General features: G+C 58.6%; 1 protein-coding gene across 2 annotated transcripts in view; it reads right to left on the bottom strand.

Annotated features, from left to right (window-relative positions):
- The window catches only part of CELSR1 (cadherin EGF LAG seven-pass G-type receptor 1), a 144,573-nt gene that overhangs the window by 63,552 nt on the left and 59,387 nt on the right, over positions 1–21,634 (bottom strand). For both annotated transcript variants that reach the window (XM_027540486.1, XM_027540485.1), the window contains exons 3-4: positions 5,627–5,849; positions 56–171 (exon numbers count right to left, since the gene is read on the bottom strand). In XM_027540486.1, the coding sequence (XP_027396287.1) occupies positions 56–171; positions 5,627–5,849 (339 nt within the window). The remainder of the gene's footprint in view (positions 1–55; positions 172–5,626; positions 5,850–21,634) is intronic.

Raw genomic sequence — 21,634 nt, 5'->3', positions numbered from 1 at the left:
CCAAGTGCCTGGGATGCAGCCCGAGGGCAGCTCCTTCCCGCACGGGAGGCTTTACCTGCCGAGAAGGTGAGCTGCACCTGCTCGTCCACAATCTCCAGGGCGATGAAGTCGTGCTTCTCATTGAAGCGGCCGTTATACAGCAGCAGCGCGTTCCTCTCCTGAGTGGCAAACCTTGGGGGCAGAACACATCACACAATGAATGACCCCAGGGTGGAATCTGCAGGTGGCCGGGGGCGGGGCGCCCAGGGCGACCGGCCCAGCCAGAGTGGGTGACAGCATGGGCCATGCTCAGCCAAGACCCTGGTCCCGGGACTCTCTTTCACATCAGAAGTTGACAGCCCAGGAGGAGCTAGTGGTAAAGAACCCGCCTGCCAATGCAAGAGACACAAGAGATGCGGATTCGATCCCTGAGTCAGGAAGACCCCCTGGAGGAGGGCATGGCGACTCACTCCAGTGTTCTTGCCTGTAGAATCCCATGGACAGAGGAGCCTGGCGGGCTACAGTCCATGGGATTGCAGAGTTGGACACGACTTAACATACAAATAGCACAAATCCTGATTAACGACGTTCTTTTCTGGAAGGAGCAAAGCAGATTCTGGGGGGAGCTTGGTTACCACCACCTCCGTATGATGCTCTAGGAGGGTGACACAGACGCTCTACCAACGGGGAATGTCTGGGCACTGAACACAGGCAGGGTGCCTGCTGCTCAGGGGGGCAGACTCACGCGTGCCCCCAGGGCACGGGAAGCAGGTGCCGATGACCAGCTCAGGCCGGAGCCCCTCGTCTCCACCACCAGGCTCCAGCCGCAGCCACGCTGGGTCCCTCTGCCCTTTCCCTGCCCCCGGAGGGGCCTCCGCACCTGCTGCCTCCTGCCCGGGGGTGAACTCCCCGCCTCTGCAGGTCTCCCAGGCATCGCTGCAGTTGTGTTTTCCCAACTCGTTTTATCTAAACTGTGCCCCGCCCACAGTCTATCACGCCACTCATTTCATTTCTGAAATTGTCCTGCTTCTTTGTTCCTTTAGGAGAACACGTGCTCCTGGGACTTCCCTGGCAGTCCGGTGGTTAAGACTCCAAGGTTCCAGTGCAAGGGCGAGGGTTTGATCCCTGGTCGGGGAACAAAGATCCCGCAGGCTGAAAAACTTTTTAAAATAAAAAAATGTTTACAAAAGGACAAGTGATCCTTTAAGGGGAGGGATGATGACTCTCATTCACAACTGCATTTCCAAGACCAAACAAGAAAGATCTGGTCCAGGAGAGTGTGTGACACCCATGTGTTGCATCCATGCATGGATGGGGCTCCCGTGAACCAAAAGACGCGTGAAAATAGTCTTGTCAGACTTGAAGCATCGAGAGTAAAAAACCACTTACTCCGACAAGAAACAAAGAGCCTCAGAAATCTCCTCCTACCCAATAGGAGACCGCTACCATCAGAGCCGAGGGTCCCCGACACACCCCGACACCTCCTGGACTCCCTGGTTACAAAGAACCCGCAAATCCCAGGGGAAACACAAGACTGTTTCCTGAGACAGCTGGGTGTCCCTCTCCCCCAAGATTAAGTGGGGAAAGTCCTTTCTTTGATTCCAGGTCAGTTACCCTCTCGTGCAGCAGGGGTCTGTGGGAGCCAGCGTTGAGCCCTGACCCCAGCTCCCACTCCTTGAGGTGCCCAGAACTGACACCTCCCGCCCACAGCTGGCAGCCCCTCGGTTTAGAGGCAGCGGGCGCCAATGACAACCCAAACAATACCTGCAGAGCAAAATGTGGAGCCAGCAGGCAGAAGAAGAGAGGAGCTGAATTAACAGCGGCTCTCTTCCTGAGACCCGCGGGCCGCACCTGCTCCCCTTCTGCAGGTCTGACAGGTGTGGGTTTCTCTTTGGACCAGGGTGGGAGCCGGTGCAGAGGGTCAGTGCGGGAGGGTCCTGAGGGGTGGGCCCCCTGCACTGCCAGGATGGAAGAGCTAACGAAGAGCCCTGGGGCCCCGGGCAGGGTCTGAACAGCGCCAAAGAAGAAAGGCCAGAAACAGAAACCGCAGCCTGGAGAGGGGGCCGGGCAACAGAAAGGACAAAGGAGGCGGGCGGAGGCGCCCACTCGAGCCCAGGCCCTGGGCAAACAGAGCCAGAAAGGGGAGAGGCAGCTTCCAGAGAAACTGCCTGAAACAAAAGCCCTGGGCCAGTGCCCCAGCCCACCTTTCTCATGGCGCAGCCCCCAGCAGGCAGGGGGCCAGCTCCTTCCCGGCCCCGCCCATGCTCTGGGGGACTTTTCACATTCTGCTTTTGATGCAGAACGCTCCCTGGTTTGGCGTCACCTGGACACCTTAGCCATCATCAGGCCCATGGGAAACTGTCCCTAAATTGTTGTCACATGATCACCTAAAGTATTGCACTTCCCGAGCAGAGACACACGCTGAATTAGAGGGACGCTGAATTAAACACGACTGCTCTTCAGCTTCTGAGTCTGGAGCTGCCAGACTTCCTTTGCCAGTTTCTGCATCCGTGGGCCACCCCCCCTCCCCAACCCCAGGACTTCCGGCCACCTTTCAGGTCAGCCCCCTGCAGCTTAGTGGCTGCGCTGCCCTCGATGGAGGGCTGCTGGCCATGCCCAGTGGTGAGCGGCCACGGCCACAGAGACAGCAAAACCACCCGGAGCAATGAATCTGCCAGAAGACACAGGGCACCTCTGACCTGGGGATGGGCACCCACAGGAGCCTGCTAAACATCCAGGCACATGGCACGCAGAGTTGCCGAGGGTGCCAAAGAGGAGCCCTTGTTTTGGAGGCTGTGCCCACTCGGTGGCCTCCTATGCACAGGGCTTACGGGCAGAGGAGGGACTGGGCTGGGAGCAGGCGGGGCCGGGACCAAGGCCTGGCACGGAGGCCCTGTGAGAGGGTGGGAGGGCAACAGCACATGCCAACTCATGTGCGCCCTCTCCACACCCTGGAGAGGGACCCTGGTTCGCTGGTTTACAGGCTGTGGTGGCGCCGCGAACCGTGCACCAAGATGTCAGCAATCACCCCCAACAGCGGGCTCCACACGGCCCAAACCTCGCAACTGCCCTTGGAATCAAACACCACTCCAGCCTTGCAGTCGGGCCAGGGGGCCGACCAGAGCTGTGTCTCCCACTCTCCTTCCAAGTTGCCGGGAAAGGGGGCGATGCTCAAAGGATCCAGGACAGGCACGCTCACGGATGAGGGCCACTCTTGCTCTTTCATTAAAGCTGGCCTCCGAGGAAGATTCAGGAAGGGGGCTGAACGGGGAAATGCCTGCAGATTAGGATAAGCAGGCTGGCCACTGAGCGGTCCACGCTGAGGTCTGTGATGAGCTGGGCAGAGCCCAGAAGGTATCTCACCAGGGACCTGCGTCTGTAAACGGAATGCCCTCCAAGAGGACACATCTGTACCCAGTGCGAATGTCCAAGCCCGAGAACCTACCGGGGGGCTGGAGCTGGACAAGGTGGGCGGGCCCAGGTGGGTTTGGGGGCTCAGGGGTCTGCCCACCTCTGTAGGGCCCCAGCCGGCACTCCAGACCACTGAGAATGCCTGGAAGCTTTGCCCTCTGCAATTCAACCCCTCCCACCCCCACCGGGCGGAAGAGCCCCTGTTCTGGGAGGCCAGGAGGCCCCCCAGTGACATCTCCAGGCTACAGGTGGGGAACAGTAAGTGTTCACACCGTGTCGGCATGGAACTACCAGTCAGCTGCTCGTGGCCTCTGGGCCCCTGGGTGTCAGGACGCAGGATAAGAAGCCCGTGAGGAGCTTCTGGCCAGCGGGTGGACAGGCACGGGCACAGCAGTCCTGGGGCTGAAGCCCGGATCCCAGCCAGGGAACCCAAAGGGCCATTTAAAGGCTTCTAAGGACGAGCATCTGCTTCAGAGACTTGAGCCCAATCGAATCATCTGACAACCAGGAAAAAAAATATCAGGGCCAGGAATCCTGGCACCAGGCCCCCCCACCCGGCCGCCCAGTGTGGGGGATGGGTTTACAGCGAGCAGATTTGGGCCACAATGTAGAAAACTCGCCAATGTACAAGCCCCGTGTTAACTGTGTGTCCTCCACAGGACCTCAGGGGCAGGCAGGGTGGACGGCAGCCTGATCCCGCAAGCAGGGGCATCGGAGGCTGAAGGCAGCAGTCGAGCAGGCGATGGCCAAGCCTGGACGGCCAGCACTGGAATGCAGGCGTGGCCAGCCTGCTCACTGGGCTTCCTGAAGGAAGCAGCGGGAGACGGGATGGGGGCAGGCGGGAGGGGCCGAGGAAACACCCGCGCAGGGCTGGGCGGGGCCAGAGCATCAGGAGGTGAGGGCGGCCCCCGCCAGGATCGGGGTCACAGGGGTCAGCACAGGGAGGCCGCCAAGTGCCATATTCAGAAGCTGGGTTTTACCCCGGGTGGCAGGCGGGCCCGGATCCCCCTGGCGCGGGCTGAGAGTCGAGGACACCACAGCTGTCAGCCGAGGGGAGGATGGTGGCCCAGGCCAAGATGCTGGAAACTGGGAGAGAAGCGGCCAGACAGGGAGACATGGGGGTGAAGGACTCAGAGGACCTGAGTGCAGTGGCGGGGGGTAGATAGGGGAGGGCTTCCCCGGGTGGGGCAGGACCCTCAGGAGAGGAGCTGCGCCATCCTGCCCCAAGAGGCCCCGAGTTCCAAAGGGCAGCTCAGAGCAAGCATCTGGTTCTGGGGCACACGGATGGCGCACTCCCATGAAGACTGTGTCCCCAAAGACTGCGTCCCCAAATACTCACCAAACACAGAAAACACCTTATTCTACTAAGTTGGACTTGAGAAAAATCTTTACAGTAGATCTTAAAAATTAAAAGTTAAATCCAAATTCTCTTGGAGAAAAAGATGAAAAAATAAAAGAATGGCCCGAGCGTGCAGTCAACCTGCTCCCGGTTACGGGTTAAGGGACTAGGGCTAAAAGGGGTGAGGCCACTCGCCCTTGTTACCCAGCTCGCCAGAGACCTCACAGGAGCCCACGCCGAGTCTGAGTCCCAAGCCCTTGCCCCCTGTTTCTGGGCACTTGGATGGCAGAGGTGCCTGTGTGGTGGCAGGTGGGCAGCACCAGGGCGTCTGGGCTGGCTTCACAGGCGTGGGAGCTGGGCAAACAGGGCCCCAGGCTCGTTAACGCTCTGCTGTTGCCAACTGGAAATTTCTCACTTTCGAATCAGGGGAAAGTGAAGTGAAAGTGAAACTCACTCAGTCGTGCCGGACTCTTTGCGACCCCATGGGACTATACAGTCTATGGAATTCTCCAGGCCAGAATACTGGAGTGGGGAGCCTTTCCCTTCTCCAGGGGATCTTCCCAACCCAGGGACTGAACCCAGGTCTCCCGCATTGCAGGTGGATTCTTCACCAGCTGAGCTACCAGGGAGCCCAAGAATACTGGAGTGGGTAGCCTATCCCTTCTCCAGCGGATCTTCCCGACCCAGGAATCGAACCGGGGTCTCCTGTGTTGCAGGCGGATTCTTCACCAGCTGAGCCACAGGGGAAGCCCCTGAATCAGGGGCCACACCCTCTATTTGCACGGGGTCCTGCAGGCAGCGCTGGCCAGGGCGACCGTGGATGCAGGGCCGGAGGGCCGCCCCAAGACCCGAGACCACACCCCAACCTCCAGCACGGGCGGGGACGCGGGCACTCACGCGAGGGCCACGGTGAAGTGGAAGCGCTGCCTCAGGCCCCGGAAGGTGACGAAGGACTGCGGCGGGAAGCTCCGGGTGGTCACCTCGCAGTAGGGCCTCTCGAACGCGCCGGGGGGGCACACGCAGTGGAAGCCGCCGATGAGCAGGTTCACACAGGTGCCCCCGTTCTTGCACACGCCGTGGGCGCAGCGGCCGGAGCGTGCGTTCACCTCGCAGTGCTCGCCTAGGGGGACGGAGCGGGAGAGAGGGGGTCACACGGCAGCCTGGTGGGGGGAGGGGGAGGGGAGGGGGAGGGGAGGGGGAGGGGAGGGGGAGGGGAGGGGCACCCCACCCGTTCTGAACCCCCAGCTGAGCCCGGCGCTCTTCCAAGAGCCCCACCTAGAAAGACTGAGAATGCTGAGAGGGCCCCGTGCCCTCCCCACACCCATGTCTGCACGACGGCTGGGCATCCTGGGGCTCGTCAGAGCGCCCCCAGTCCCTCACCTCCCACGCAGACCCACTGCCCCCCTGACCATGCTGGGCTCCGATCCTGTAATCAAGTCTGTCCTGCACACTGGCCCCCAGCTGTGCTCCAACGGCCTCCCTGCGAAAACTGCACCCCCCCAGCCCCGGCTACCCCCGTGGCAGGGGAGTTCTGGAAGCTTCCACTGACCAGGGAGCCCAGGCTGACCGTCTCTGCCCCAGAGGCCTACCAGACCCAGGCTGCCCATCAGTGGTGAGGCCGCCGCGGGGGCCTGGCTGCATGACCCTCACTCCCTGGAACACAGCCGGGCCTGCGTGTCACAGGGTGGGCATCGCCAGCCCCTCACAGACCCGCAGACCAACAGGCGCTTCCAACAACCGGAAACTCCCCAGCTCTCACCCATATTTTCACCAGGTACTGAGTTTTAAATGAACGCATTTAAAAAAATTTTTTGGCCGTGCCACTCAGCATGTGGGATCTTAGTTCCTCAACCAGGGATCGCACCCACGCCCCTTGCAGTGGAAGCGTGGAGTCCTAACCACCGGACCACCAGGGCGGTCCCTTAATGAATACATTTAAAATAAGAGTATTACATTCACACACTAAAAAAAAATCACCATGTAAACAGTGAGGCCTGGAAAATCTTCAGTCTCTTGCAGGTCCCACCGGAGGAGACAGGAGAGCGGGGTGCCCTGCCGCCCGCATGTGGGCTCAGGGCCAGGGGTACCGTGGAGACCCTGCCTGTGGGCACTCAGAGCTTCTCCTCTTTCCTCCCAGTGGCTGCACAGTCTTCTGTTAGAGGACCCCATCAGAACCCAAATCACCGATGTTTCTCCTTCTACTGCTGATGGACAGGTAGGCTGCTTATAACTCGCTTTTACTGCAGACCACTTTTTAAATTATTAATTATTTGTCTCTGGCTGCGCTGGCTCTTCGCTGCCGCAAGGGCTTTCTCCAGTCGTGGTCCCCAGGCTTCTCACTTCGGTGGCTTCTCCCGTTGCAGAGCGCAGACCCTGGAGTACAGGCTCGGGAGTCGCGGGGTACGGGACCCGCTGTTCCGTGGCACATGGGGGCCTCCCGGATCAGGGATCAAACCCGTGACTCCTGCCTCGGCTGGCGGGTTCTTCGCCACTGAGCCACTGAGGAGGCCCCCGCGGATAACTTTCTGATACACGTCCTTGGTGTGTTTTAAGAATATCTCTCCAGAGAAAATTCCTGAAAGTGGTGAATCAAGGTACGCACTTGATAAGTATTTCCAAACTGCCCTCCACAAAAGGATGCACAAACTCATATATCCTCACCAACACAGAGTGGTGATCAATCTGTAAAATATTTTATATTTCTGACAAATGAACCTCCAAGGTGTTTTATTTGCATTAATTTTTGCTGAGGTGCAACATCTGCCCGAATTTTACTGGCAACATCCTTTTCCTTTCTCTGAACTGCCCGATGATTCCTGCGTTCATTTTTCGATCAGATGGTTGGTCTTGTTTTATTCTGTATACAAGCTCCTTGTAAATTTCAGAAATTATGTTCTACCATTTCTATGACAACTCCCTCCTGGCTTAAGTTTAACTTTCAATTTATTTTTGTATTTGTGGCACATAAAAATATTATAGGGCTTCCCTGGTGGCCCAGTGGTAAAGAATATAAATATATAAATACAAGTATAATATACATTTTTATAATACAAATATAAAGCCTGGCAGTGCAGGAGACGTGGGTTTGAACCTTGGGTCAGGAAGATCCCTTGGAGTAGGAAATGGCAACCCGCTCCAATATTCTTGCCTGGGAAGAAGCAAGCCCTCCAGGCTCCTCTGTCCATGGGGTCAGAGAGTCAGCTGTGACTGAGTGACTCAACAACAGCAACAGAAGTATTACATCTGGGTGCAGTCACACTGATCAATCTTTCCTTTGTGATGCTAGAGCTCTCGGGTATGAAGAGATAGGACACTCAGAGCTCGGTGGCACCCAGCATCAGGAGCCTGGGTGCACAGAGGCAGCACCACCCTGGAACTGGAGTCACCAGGGTCCTCAGACACGGGTGTCCCTGGGTGCCCTTCTGTGCCTCTTCAACACTGAACTGTGCGAATACATTCCCGACTGTCTCAGTCTGCTCGGGCCTCCATCACAAAATACCTTAGGCCAGGAGCTTAAATGATGAAATGTATTTCTCACGGCCCTTGAGGCTGGAAGTCTCAGGGAGATCAGGGTCCCAGCACGGCTGGGTTCCCCCGAGGGCTCCCTCCTGGCTGCCCTCTCGCTCTGTCCTCACAGAGCCCGTCCTCCACAGCTGTGCACCGGGAGACACAGGTCTCTGTCGTCTCTTCTTTGGAGGACACTGACCCTATCGGATGGGGGCCCACCCTCATCATTTACCTGAACTACTTCCCTGCGGGCCCCACCTCCAGCCACAGTCCTACTGGGGGCTAGGGCTGCAACCTGTGAATTTGGGGGCAGGGCGGATGCAATTCAGACGGTAGCAGTCACATATGAGTCAATTGGGAATGTGAACAAACTGGATGGTGATATTAAAATTTATCATCAGCTTTTTAAACTTTGGCGGCGGTGGGTCTTGGTCACAGCACACGATATTTGCTGTGTTAATCCAGGATCTTTCCTTGCTGCGCACGGACTCGAGTTGTGGCACGTGGGCTGAGCTACTCTGTAGCACGTGGGGTCTTAGTTCCCCAACCAGAGACGGAACCCGCATTCCCTGAATTGCAAGGTGGATTCTTAACCACTGGACCCCGAGGGAAGTCCCGATCATTAATTCTTGGATATGGTGGAGAGTGGGTACCCCACTGTGTGTACCCCACGTGCCCCGCCAGGACAGAGGCTCTGGAGGGCTGGGTGACGACCACTCACAGCTGCGACCCTGCACTCAGACCCTCCCCCCGAAATTCCTCACCCACAGTGGCATGGCCCCCGCTGGGGCAGCTCACAGCCAGCGACAGCTCCACAGGGAGATGGGGAAGCTCAGCCCCGTGGCCCAGGGCAGCCTCCTCTGCACCGCATCGCCAGAGCTGAGATGTGGGGTCACAGAGGCCTCTGCTGCTGCACTGCTGAGGCCCAGCCTCTCCTCTGGGCAGCCCCGTGAGCCCCTGTCCCCAGCCCCTGCCCAGGCGTGGCTCCTGGGAAGGCGGATCTCGGGCCTTGGGGTCTGTTTCTCAGGGAGGCCAACCTCTGAACGTTCTTATTTTCGAGAGCTTGGTAACTGACAGGTGTAAGAAAACTCCATCCGTCACTGAGAGGGAACGCTTCACAAGAGCTTATTTTTGAGGAGCAGGTGAAACTGATCTGTAATTGGCACGACGATCCTCGGAAACAAGCGGGGCACCAGGGAAATCTGAATTTCCTCTCCTTCCCCGGAGTATCTTCCTCCCCAGGTTGCAACAGCTGAGGACACACAACTTGCTAAGTGAAGGTGACCCAGCCTGAGCCCCTCAAACACAGGCAGGAGAGTTTCAACCGCTGAGCTCTTACTGAATTTCATAACCGCACACGGACCACCAGGCCAGGGGCCCAGGCCGAGCCCCCACCCAGAGCTGTGTCCACCCCCAGGGCCTGGCAGGGTCAGGCGGATTTTTTTTTCCATCCCCTTCCTCCCCACCAGGCAGGGAAGGGAGAGACCACAGGCCCACCCAGGACACCCACCTGCTCTCCCTTAGCAGGCAGCTGCCCCCAAATGACTTGTGAGCAGAGGTTTCACACGCTGCTTGGAAAGGAGAGGCCCACCCAGCCGCACACCCCACTCTGGGCTCCACCATCGGGGCAGACTCTCTGGTCTCCCCGCCGGCTCTGGGGTCACCAGGGCGCCCCACCCCGCCCGCCACAGACGCCAGGCAGGCTGTGCACACACACGCGCACGTGGGCACGCATAACCTCACACACATGCACACACGCGCCCTCACTCACACCCAGTCACACGCTGCTGACACTCGCACCGTCACACACACGCTCACGTTTTCACAAGCATTCACACCCACACATGCATTTGCACCCTCACACCTGCCCTCAGCCACACGCACACACATGCACACACACGCACCCACACTCTCACACTCTCACACTAAGCCCTGCTCCTGGCCCCTTCCCAGGTGGGCGGCTCGCAGCCTTCTTAAATTCTATTCATTAATTGTAAATGCTTAGCCGAAGGTGTATTTGTTCTTCATTCACTTCAGATTCTCTAATCTCCCCTTTTAAAATCCATGTGACGTCTGGGACTGTTTGCTCTCCAAGTCCCAGCTTGGCGGGTCGAGGGCCAAGCACAGCGTGTTCTGAAGTAATAAAGCGGCAGTGAGAGGCCGGGGTGGGCCGCGCTCCCTAAGCCGTGACGGCAAACAAAGGGGGGCCTGGCCCGGCCCTCCCCACGGCGCCCGGAACCCTGCCCTGCTGGGCTCGCCCCGGTGGTCAATGTCACCGGGAGGCAAGCGCAGCCCCGCCCCCACCAAGGCCACAGCGGCGGCTCACGGGCTCTGCCCTCGAGCCAACGGGACGTCTGGACCCCTCCACCTCCCGCAACGGGCTCCCAGCTGCCTGGGCCCAGAGAAGGAGGGCCCTGCACAGAGAGAGCGAGCGTGCCCTCCGTTCAGTTCTGAGGCCTGCATTTGACTCTGCCCGCCATACTCCTGCTCACGGGTGGTTTTCCAGCAGCTGCTGGGAAGCCTGGGTCCTCAGGCGGCCCTGGGGAAGGGAGGACAGCCCAGCAGGATGTGTGCTGCCCGCGGCCCCGCAGCCGCTCAGCCCGCTGCTGCAGGGCCTCCACCATGCTGCGGAAAGGGCGTGCTGCCTTGCGGGGTTCCTCCATTCCTCTGCTTAACCCATCGTGCAACTTTAAATCAACTGCAAATAAAGCTCAGTTGCCGTGAAATTATTTGTTTTAAGCACAAAAGGTTTTTCTTTTCTCATAGGTAGTTGTATTTGTTTCCTGGGTCTGCTGTGACAATACGGCAAAGCAGAGGGCTTAAAGGGAACAAAAACGAATTCTCTCGTAGATCTGGGGGTGTCAGCAGGGCCACCTCCCTCTGCAGGCTCCAGGGGAGCTCCTTCCCGCCTCCTCCAGCTGTCAGGCCCCCCCCACCCCTGTTCCTGGGGTTGTGGCCTCCGCATCCCTCATCTCTGCCTCCGTGGTCACGTGGCTATCTTCCCTGGGTCTCGTCTCCCCATCCTCTCTCTTATAAGGACTCCAGTCACTGGGTTCAGGTGGACCCCGAGTCCGGGACGATGCTCACTAATCACTGGGAGCCTTACGGATTACACCTGGAGAGACCCTGCTTCCAACATTCTGAGGTTCTGGATATGAACCTGGGGGGACACCATCCAGCCCCCTGCTGGCCTCTGCGTCCGCCCTAAAACCGCTCTCCCGGTAAACGCTGCCTCAGGGGCCTGCACCCGAGCCTGCAGGGCTGCGATCCTGGTTTCTCAGGGACCCGGTGACTCACCGGCTCTGGCTTCCCTGACCCCCGGGATGCTCTTTCCGGCCTCCCCAGCCGGCCAGCGAGGGGCCAGCTCCGCAGCTCCACGGCCACACCTCGGGCCCCTTCTCTGGGCCGACACCCGCCCACCCGCTCCTCCCATTCTTGCCCCACAAACCCAGGCCTCAGACCTGTCTCCCCAAACCAAGTCTGTTCTCTGGGTCCCCCACCCAGGGAGGGTCCTGCGGCCACCACGGAGGATGGTGGCCAAGAGCCCTGGAGCCACCCACCCCTCCTGCCTTGTCCTCACCAGTGCAGCCCTAGGGCCCGAGTCACCCCCAGGAACTGAGTCACCCCCAGGGCCCAAGTCACCCCCAGGGCCCGAGTCACCCCCAGGGTCCGTGCCACCCCCAGGGCCTGAGCCACCCCCCAAGCCCGAGTCACTCGCCTCCACTGTCGGTCATACCCCAGTCTAAACCAGCCCGATCTGCACAACCGCCGCGACCACCCCTGGGCCTCTGGGACCCCCGCAGCAGCTCAGCGCCTCATAGATCTGCTGGCTCCCCACAGAACACCCAGGGGAGCTTTCCAGAAAGCCCACCTGGCTCCCAGCCAGTCCTGCCGCTCCACAGAGACCCTCCGCCTCGGGGAGCCAGACACATACCTGCCCAGCCGACACCAGCTCCTCACCTCCCAGGCCAGCCGCACAGTCACCCTCCATGAAGGGCGGCCGCGGGACTCACTAGACTAACGGAGGAGACCCCGAACACACTCACACACACTCACTGCTATCAGCAATCACTCTGCGGACACTGCCTTCTCTGGGCCTGGCATCTGCGTACACACTCACACACGCTCACTGCTATTAGCAGTCACTCCATGGACACCACCTTTCTCTGTCCTGGCATCGCCCAGACACACTCGCACACGCTCACTGTTATCAGCAGTCACCCCGTGGACACCGCCTTTCTCTGGCCTGGCACGTCTTCTCTAGTCTCTGCAGATGACTCTCCGGTGCCCAGATGCAGACCCACTTCAGGCACCCACATCCCTCTGGAGGTTTCGCCCACCTGGGCAGGGCCAGGGCGCCAGGTCAGACTCTGATGGGCCCAGAATTCTCCATCCCAGCCCGTCCCAGCCCCAGGGTGACACCCACTGCATGACTGTCCCTCAGCCTCTGTCTCCCCAGGCTCTGGGGGAGGGGCACCGCCTGTCCGAGGGTCAAGTCGGAATGCCCAGCACACAGAGGGTGCCTGGTAAACGCCCGGCATGCAGCAGGTTCTGGACGAGTGCCTGTGAGATGAAGTCATAAAATGCCAGGACTTCCCCACGTGCAAGCTGGTGACGACTGCTCGTACAGAATTATAAAACTTGCAAAATTCACATGTTTGGTTCAAATGATGTCGGGAAAGATGTTGATGTCATGAATGAAGAATTAATTCTACAGATAAACATGACTTTTTTAAAATAAAAAAGGCAGTGAGAACTCTGAGCATGCCAGTTTCAGATGAATGGGGCTCCCTGTAAAGGCTCTCACCCCTGGGTTCCGGGGGCGAGACCCAGGCCAACCCTAGGGCCCTATGGGCACCTGAACAGGGTACTTTTCGAGGCAGACGTTCCCGCTGACTTGTTCAAACCACACAGGAATCCACTTCCGTGTTTCCTTAACTGTATCCTCTATGCAGTGGTGACCTGGCAGATCCCAATGGCCGGATTCCCATGGTGGATGTACCCTCATCACAGCCAGCTTGGCACCACAGAACTCAGAGTAGGGAAGAGACATGATGTGATGGCTTTTAATTCTTAAAATCATCTTCAGTTCAGTTCAGTCACTCAGTCGAGTCCGACTCTTCACAACCCCATAGACTGCAGCACACCAGGCCTCCCTGTCCATCACCAACTCCCAGAGTTCACCCAAACTCATGCCCATCGAGTCGGTAATGCCATCCAACCATCTCATCCTCTGTTGTCCCCTTCTCCTGCCTTCAATCTTTCCCAGCATCAGGGTCTTTTCAAATGAGTCAGTTCTTCGCATCAGGTGGCCGAAGTATTGGAGCTTCAGCTTCAACATCATCATCTTACTTCAGGCAAATAACTTGGATCAAATTCAGTGAGCCCTCTATCTTTAATATATATGTGTGTATATATATATATATATATATATATATATATATATCTTACAAGAAACACTATTTTACTGTAATAAATGTTTTCAGTTACGTTTGCTTATCAAGATTTAACTTCAGTTTTCCTCTTCTAGGAATTCTCATTTAAAATAAATTTGGATTTCCAAATTTGTTTCAAGCGTCCCAGTGCCCTGCTTGGGCTCAAATGTTGCTCCAAGTCTCCCTAACCCTGGGGAAGACCCCCTGCTGCTCCTGTGCGGCCCCTGTCCACTATGACTGCCAGCCTCACCCCACAACAAGGATCAGGCTCACCCGAGCAGACCCACAGCTGTGCTCCATACTGCACACAGCACCGCAACCCCTGCCCACAGGGTCTGGGACCCAGCCTCCTGCTCACGGTGGCAAGGGCACAATCCCACAGAGACCACTGTGGGATCCCCACCTCCTAAAGAAGCATTCTTAGCTGCAAACGCTGAGGCCCCTCTGGCTGCCATGGCCTCACACACGTCCCCACCATGGGATGCCTGTCCTGCCCAGGCTTGACGCTGGGGGCTGAGGGACACTGCCTGCCTGGACCCCAGCCCGAAGTGCCAGAACCACAGACCCCAGGTTGGAGGGCCTTAAGTCCTTGAGAGAAGCCCCAGATGCACCGAGCTTACATGGGCTCGTGTGCAAGGCAACTGTGCTGACAGCTCAGGGTGACAGGGGACAGGGGAGCCTCACAGCCCCTGGTGTGGGAGCTCTTACACGCCCCCATCCTACAGGTGGGAAACTGAGGCCCAGCAGAGTGTTTGTTGATGTGTGCATGCTCTTTGCATGGACATGTAATGTGGGTGTGTGTGCATGCGTGTGTATGTGACGTACATGTGTGTGTATGTGATGCGTGCAGCATGTGCATGTAATGTGTGTGAGATGTGTGCAGCATGTACATGTAATGTGGGTGTGTGTGCATGTGTATTGTGTGATATACATGTGTGTATATGTGGTGTGTGTGGCATGTATATGCAATGTGTGTTTATTACGTCTATTATATGATGTTTGTGTGTATATATGACGTGTGTGTGGCATGTACATATAATGTGGGTGTGTATTGTGTGATTTGTGTGTCTATTATGTGATGTGCATGTGTGTATATCTGTGACATGTGTGTGGCATGTATATGTAATGTGTGTGTATTCTGTGATCTCTATGTGATTTGTGTGTATATGTGACGTGTGTCGTATGTATATGTAATGTGTGTGGCATGTATATGTGATGTGTGTGGCATGTATGTGTAATGTGTCTGTGTGTGGTGTGTGTGTGTGATATTGTGTGTATGCGTGTGTGTGTATTGTGTGATGTGTCTATTATGTGATGTGCATGTGTGTATATGTGGTGTGTGTATAATGTGCGTGTGTGTTGTGTATATGTGATGTTGGGTGTGTGCACGCGTGTGTGTGTATTATGTGATGTGTCTATTATGTGGTGTGCGTGTGTGTATATGTGGTGTGTGTGTGGTGTGTACATGTGATGTGGGGCGTGTGCACGTGTGTGTGACCGTCACGGCAGGTCTGGGAGCCGAGGGGCAGGGCAGGAACCAGGAGATGCTGATGTGACTGTGGTCCCGCCAAGAGGCACTTCAGAAGGGCCGGGTCTGCCCCGATGGGGCGAGGGGAGGTGAGGCGCTGGGGGCCGGCAGCGGGGGCTGCGTAGCCAGGCCGAACCCCCAGCCCTGAAGGAGGGCAGGACGGGGCCCAGGAGGGGAAGGGCGAGTAGAGGCTTGAGGCCACCAGCGTTTCGATAAAGAGACAGCTGCCGCCTGGTCCTAAGCAGCAGCTCAGGGCTGCCAACTAAAGAACCAGACCCCACGGCAAGCCACCCACCCTGCTCACGGGGGCAGCTTCAGCAGTGGGAGCGGAGACAAGGGCAGGGTCCTGCAAAGGTTAAACCCTGAGAAAATCGGCCCATCCACCCTGCCTTCCTCCCAGCCAGCCCCCGCAGGCCGCTGCGGTGGACAGATGTCCCGAGCAGGCTCCTGACCACTGCCTCAGTTTCCCCGGCTGGAAACCCACCCCCCCACTGAAGGCGGGAGCTCTGTCTGTGGCCCCGGAACTATCCAGGCCCCTCGGAGGCCAGGGTGCAGGTGAGATGAGTTGATTCCGTGAAGCTCTGAGCTGCACACCTGGCACGCGGAGCTGTCATGTGACACCTGCTAGGAACTGGCTTCCTGACACTGGAGGTGCTCTCTGTCCACCCCTTGCACCCCAAAGCCCTGCTCCCCGCTCCTCCAGCCTCTCCCCTCCTACTCTGAGTTTCAGGGCTGCTGGACTGTCTCATCTTCTGGCCCTGCCCCCGAGCCTCCTCCCCCAGTGGGCAAGGCAGCTGGGAAAGGCCTCCCAGAGGCCAGAAACCGGAAGCCCAGACCATGGCAGGCCTGTCCCGGGCTGGGCCTTGGGCTGACTTCACTACTGTCTCTGAAGCAAATTCCCAGAACCCCGGCACACCCATTTTTTAAAATATAAATTAAAAAATGCATTCCAGCAGCAAAGAAAAGTGATTCCAACTCACCCTCAGCTCCTGGCTGTGAGTCAAGAGTCACCTACACACCCGAGGGGCTGGAACCCGGAGAACCTGAAAAGTCACTGTGCTTTCCAACCTCCTGGTACAGGGACGGCCCGGCCCGCAGCCACACTTGGGGACCCTCCGTTCAGAAAACGGGTGCTCTCCCTACCCCCTGATGTCCTCTGGGGGGTGGGGGGAACAGAAAATAGCCAACCTGAGGTCAGCTAAACGGTGGCTCCTGAGAGATGTGTCCATATTCTGACCCCCGGCACCTGTGAACATCACCCCACGGGGCAGACGAGTGAATATCACGTCACATGGCGCGAGACGGGATTAAAATAAGCATGTGGAGATGAGGCCTCCTTGTTACCCAGAAGGGCCCTCTGCAATCGAGAAAGAGGAGCAGCTGGGGTTTGCAGCCCACGTGAGGATGGGGCAGAGGCCACTGTGGCCACAAGCCCAGGGAGCCCGAGCCCACCGCAGCTGAAGGAGGCAAACGGACCCGCCCCGGGCCACCAGCGCCTGCTGGGGAGGGAGGCGGCCACGCCCACACCCTGATTCAGAGTGCTGGCTTCCGGATCTGTGAAAGGATGAATTTCTGCTGTGTCGGGCCGCCCCGTCTGGTCTTCAATTCCTGCAGCCACGGGAAACCACGATAAATCCTAAACACACCACAGAGGCCAGTCTGACTCAGCAGAAGTTTCCTCCTGGGCACAGTCCCAGGAGAAAGCAGCACACCTGACACCTTTCAGCATCTCCAGAAACCTCAGCAGACCCAGGGCCACGGAAGAGAGAGTGCCCCGTGTCCCCCAGGCCCTCGTGGTGCCCGGCGGGCAGCTGCTAAGGACCCAGGAGGTGCCAAATGAACACGCAGGGCCTGAGGCAAGGTGCGCCTGGCGACCAGCGGAGGTGCCACTGAGCTGACCACCAGGGCCTGAGCACACAGAACCCCATCCTGGCTCCTCACCAGGTGCTTCCGCCTCCAACAGCAAAGGCAGGGTCCTCCCCAGCCAGGGATGTGGGCTCAGCTGGGGGCCCAGGATGAGGCAGAGCCGGGCGGAGGGTCCCACCCCAGGCAGACTGGCCGCCGCCAACATCCCCTGGGGCCTGCTGGGAGGCAGGTTCATCCTGCCCTGTGGGCTGACAGTAGGGCTGCCCAGGGCTCCCCTGTGTCCTCCTGGGCCTCTGCAGGCCTCTCTCCAGAGACCAGAGGTCCCCGCTTTGGAGCCCCAGGGATGGCCAGCCTGTGGCCGGGGAATCTGTCCTGCAACATCCTGAGGACCAGCCCCAGGACAGCATCTCAGACTCAGGCCTGCAGTTCAGTTCTAATGACATGGGCACCTCTGAGGGTGGGGGCACGGGCGGGCCCGGGAACCTCTCGCAGAGAGGATGGGCTTGTGCAGGAGGGGTGGCAGAGACCCCACGCCCCGGGGGAGACGGAGGTGCAGGGCTTGGCCCCAGGCTGCTGCGTGGGGGTGAGGGGAGAGGCCTGGAGGCCGGGCTGGGGGTCCCCAGTGACCACGGGAAAGATCCTGTCAGTGGACAGTCAACCCGCAGCTGTGGGGGCCAAGCCGGAAAGGGGTGTGCCCAGCACGTTATCAGTTTGTGGGGAAAGCATGCCAACTCTGGAAGAGCGACGTGTCCAGACTCGGCCGGAGTGCTCACTAAAACCTTAATCACGGTGCGGAGTAGCGGCTGAGCCGCCGGTGGTTCAGGTTCCCCTTCCCGCACGGTGCCAGGAGGAGCGGGGACAGTGTCTGGGGACGGAGCCACGTCCCGAGCAAGAACTCACGTTCTTCAGTCGCCGCTTGGAGTCGGGACAGCCGTGCCGCCCTGGCTGACACACACGGCCTCCTCAGCTGCGCCCGGCCACCCGCAGAGAAGTCACCCCGCCACCCCAGCCCCGCAGGCCCCTGGCCCGGGGAGACGTCAGCCTGTCCACACCAGGGGCAGGGCTCAGGGTGGGCGACGGGCAGCTGTGTGAGCAGAGACCGCTCTCTGTGGGGACGTCCGGGGTGGCCGCTCTTGGGTCTGGGGCTCAGACTGGACTCCCAGCAACACTCGTGGGCGGCCCTCAGTCCACGTGGTGCCTCCACAGAAACAGAAGGGACCCTCCACCCCCCACGTCAGTGCCCACGGCAAAGGCCTCGCGTGCGCATCCCCACACAAGCACCAAGTGAGCGCCAGGACCGGGGCGCGGTGGCGGAGCACAGAGCCCCGGAGGCTCCCACCCTACCCGCTGGAGCCTGTGGGCACGTGCCCTCACCCCACGAAGGCACTGGGCGGGTGTGGGTCAGGTAGGGACCCTGAGACTCGACACCGGGAGGCCAGCTGGATCCCCGGGGGCCCGAGGTAACGACCAGGGTCCTGGGGGTCGGGGGTCAGCGGGGAAGCAGTGACAACAGAGGCAGAGGCCGGGGTGAGGGGGGAGCGTCACCAGTCACGCAGAGCAGGCAGCGCCCGGAAGCCGGACCCGGAGGGGGCTCCCCGGGGCCCTGGAGCTCTGAGAATAAACCCGGGGTGAGGGGGGGCGTCACCAGTCACGCAGAGCAGGCAGCGCCCGGAAGCCGGACCCGGAGGGGGCTCCCCGGGGCCCTGGAGCTCTGAGAATAAACCCGGGGTGAGGGGGGGCGTCACCAGTCACGCAGAGCAGGCAGCGCCCAGAAGCCGGACCCGGAGGGGGCTCCCCAGGGCCCCAGAGCTCTGAGAATAAACCCGCGCAGTTTAAGCCCCTCGTGTGTGGGACTTTATCACAGCAGCTGCAGGACACGAGCTGGGGGGAGGCAAGCCCAGCCCTTGCTCCTGTGGAGCCCGCCTTCCAGGTCTTTCCGCAGAAGCACGCACATCCGACACAGCCTGCACGTATGCGGGGAAGACCCTGGCAGGACCCGGCCAAGGAGCCCCGTCTCCCCCAGGACAGCAGGCGGGACGGCCCAGGGAGGCTCCGCCCGCACGTCCTCAGGCCGCTTCGCTCACTGCGGTCGGACACTTCAGTACCGACCTCTGTTTCTCAACAACTCAGGCCCTGCGCCCAGCTCACTGACCCACCTGGACGCCGGCTGGGTGGATGTGGGGAACGCTTGTGTTCCGGTGTCTAAAAAGAAAGTAAACCACAGAGTCTGAGTGTCCTTTGGCCCAGCAGCTGCTGGACAAGCAGGTTGATAAGAAGTGGCCATCACACCGACCCCCAGAAGCCCTGAGGCCAGTGGAACAGCACCCCTCCACTCCCCAGACCTTACGTTTAAGCCCTAATCCCTGGTCTCGGGAATTAGTCTTCAAACAGGTTCTTGTAGATGGAAACAAGCTGTTGTTATTTAATTGCTCAGTCGTGTCTGACTTTTTGTGACCCCATGGACTGTACACCAGGCTCCTCTGTCCATGGGATTTCCCTGGCTAGAATACTAGAGAGGGTTGCCATTTCCTTCTCCAGGGGATAACCAAGTTAAAGTGAGATTATACTGGATTGATGAAGGCCCTGGTCTCATGACTCAGTTCAATTCACTTTAGTCTCTCAGTCGTGTCCAACCCCGTGGACTGCAGCACACCAGGCTTCCCTGTGTATCGCCAACTCCCAGAGCTTGCTCAAACTCCTGTCCACTGAGTCAGTGATGCCATCCAACCATCTCATCCTCTGTCGTCCCCTTCTCCTCCTGCCCTCAATCTTTCCCAGCATCAGGGTCTTTTCTAATGAGTTGGCTCTTCCCATCAGGTGGCCAGAGTATTGGAACTTCAGCGTCAGTCCAATGACTGGTGTCCTTTTAAGATGAGGGAAATCTGGACATGGGGACAGAGCCCCCCAGGGTGGGGTGGGGGAGGCCATATGAAGACAGAGATGGAGCTGTAAGCCAAGGACCACCCGGGCCACCAGAAGCTAAGAAGCGGCAGGAAGGACTGTCCCCCGGAGCAAGTCCCCGCCAACTCCTTGATTTTGGACTTCCAGATACATTTCTGTTACTTTAAACCACCCAGTGTGCGGCCCTGTGACAGCAGGCCCAGGGAGCTAACAGGACCCCGAGGACCATCCTTCTCCCCAGAAACCATCTGGCTGTGCGTGGACACCCCGACCGGCGAGGAAGACGCTAATGCTGTGTGCCAAAAGTCCCAGCTTTGGGGAAAAGAATTCCATGGAAGAGAAAAGGAGCTCTCTGGCCAAATTTATCCTCACCGCAATGCCTCGAATATGATTTTAATGGAAAACAAAGTCTCCCAGAAGTGCAATAATTCCCCAGCTTTACGATAATGCACTCGAGAAATGCCTGCTATCCCCAACCAGGAAGCTGTAGATGCTACAAAGAGAGAAAACTGGAGTAATCCTGAGTATCTGGAAAGTACATCTTCCTAAGAAAGGATTCTGCCTCTGCTTTATTTGAGATTTTAATTATAGGCCAGATAATGATTTTCATTTCGAATGATACTTAACACTCGGGTTTAAGGACTAAATTCAACTTGACGGCGAACTCTTCCAAATGAGCTTTAATCCAGTAAACGGCAATAAGCGCAGCAAACGTATTTCTCTTGTGTCATGTGCCCGTCACCCCCAGGAGGAGGGCACAGCTCAGACGCACGGAGCGCTTTCCGTCTAACACGAGGGCACAGGGTCAGTGCGTCCCGGGAGCGCGGAGATGCCGTTGTGGTGATGAGAGATGCCGAGAGAACACTCAGAGGTGGGGTAAGCGTCATTTTTCACAGCAGAATCAGAGAAGCGCCAGAACTGACTTCAGTGTTTTCCCCATGAACAGAAAAGGTGACTCAATTTTTATGTTAACAGTTTCTCTGGCCTTGAACCTACACAAAATACCCTGGCCCTCGGGAGGTCACCCTGGGGACAGTCCAGGCCCCCAGCCTGGGGGAGGTCACTCTGAGGGACAGTCAGAGTCCCAGAAGGGCCCCCCTAGGACAACGGGACGTCCCACCCAGGGGTAGTTAGCACAAAGCTCAAACCCAGCACCACAGAGACGGTACTAAGTGGTCCCTGACCCTCTGATCCCCAGTCCAGGCTAAGTCCGCTGGGGCACACCTTTGACGACACAGGGTCTGGCAGCGTGGACGTCGGGAGCCCAGGGAGAGCCGGGCGCTTCACGCACAGAGCAGGACTATTCGCTGAACCCTCTGAACGCAGAGGAGCGGCCCGGGGTCTAAACACAGAGGCTCAGGAATAAACAGGACCCTCCCCTCGTCCCCCGACATGCACGTGGCTGAGCTGTCCGGGAAAGCCCTCCTTCCCAGCTGACCTCAAAGCTCCCGCCTGCCCTGGTGAGAGGAGCCAGTCTTGCTCCTAGAAGGCCAGCAAGGGGCGGTGTGCTGGGCTGAGGTCGGCGTCCGAGGCTGTGGGGGAGGCTGAAGCTCTGCACCAAAGGGACCCTCTGGGCACCCACCCTACCCCAGGCACCCGTGAAGAGCAGATCGCAGGGGCAGGGCCGGGAGGTTTGGCTTCAGGTTAAATATGAGGCATGGGGTTGGG

The sequence above is a fragment of the Bos indicus x Bos taurus genome, chromosome 5 (assembly GCF_003369695.1).
Source record: "Bos indicus x Bos taurus breed Angus x Brahman F1 hybrid chromosome 5, Bos_hybrid_MaternalHap_v2.0, whole genome shotgun sequence".
In the NCBI taxonomy this organism is placed as follows: Eukaryota; Metazoa; Chordata; class Mammalia; order Artiodactyla; family Bovidae; genus Bos; species Bos indicus x Bos taurus.
This window is presented reverse-complemented; position numbering and strand designations above follow the sequence as displayed.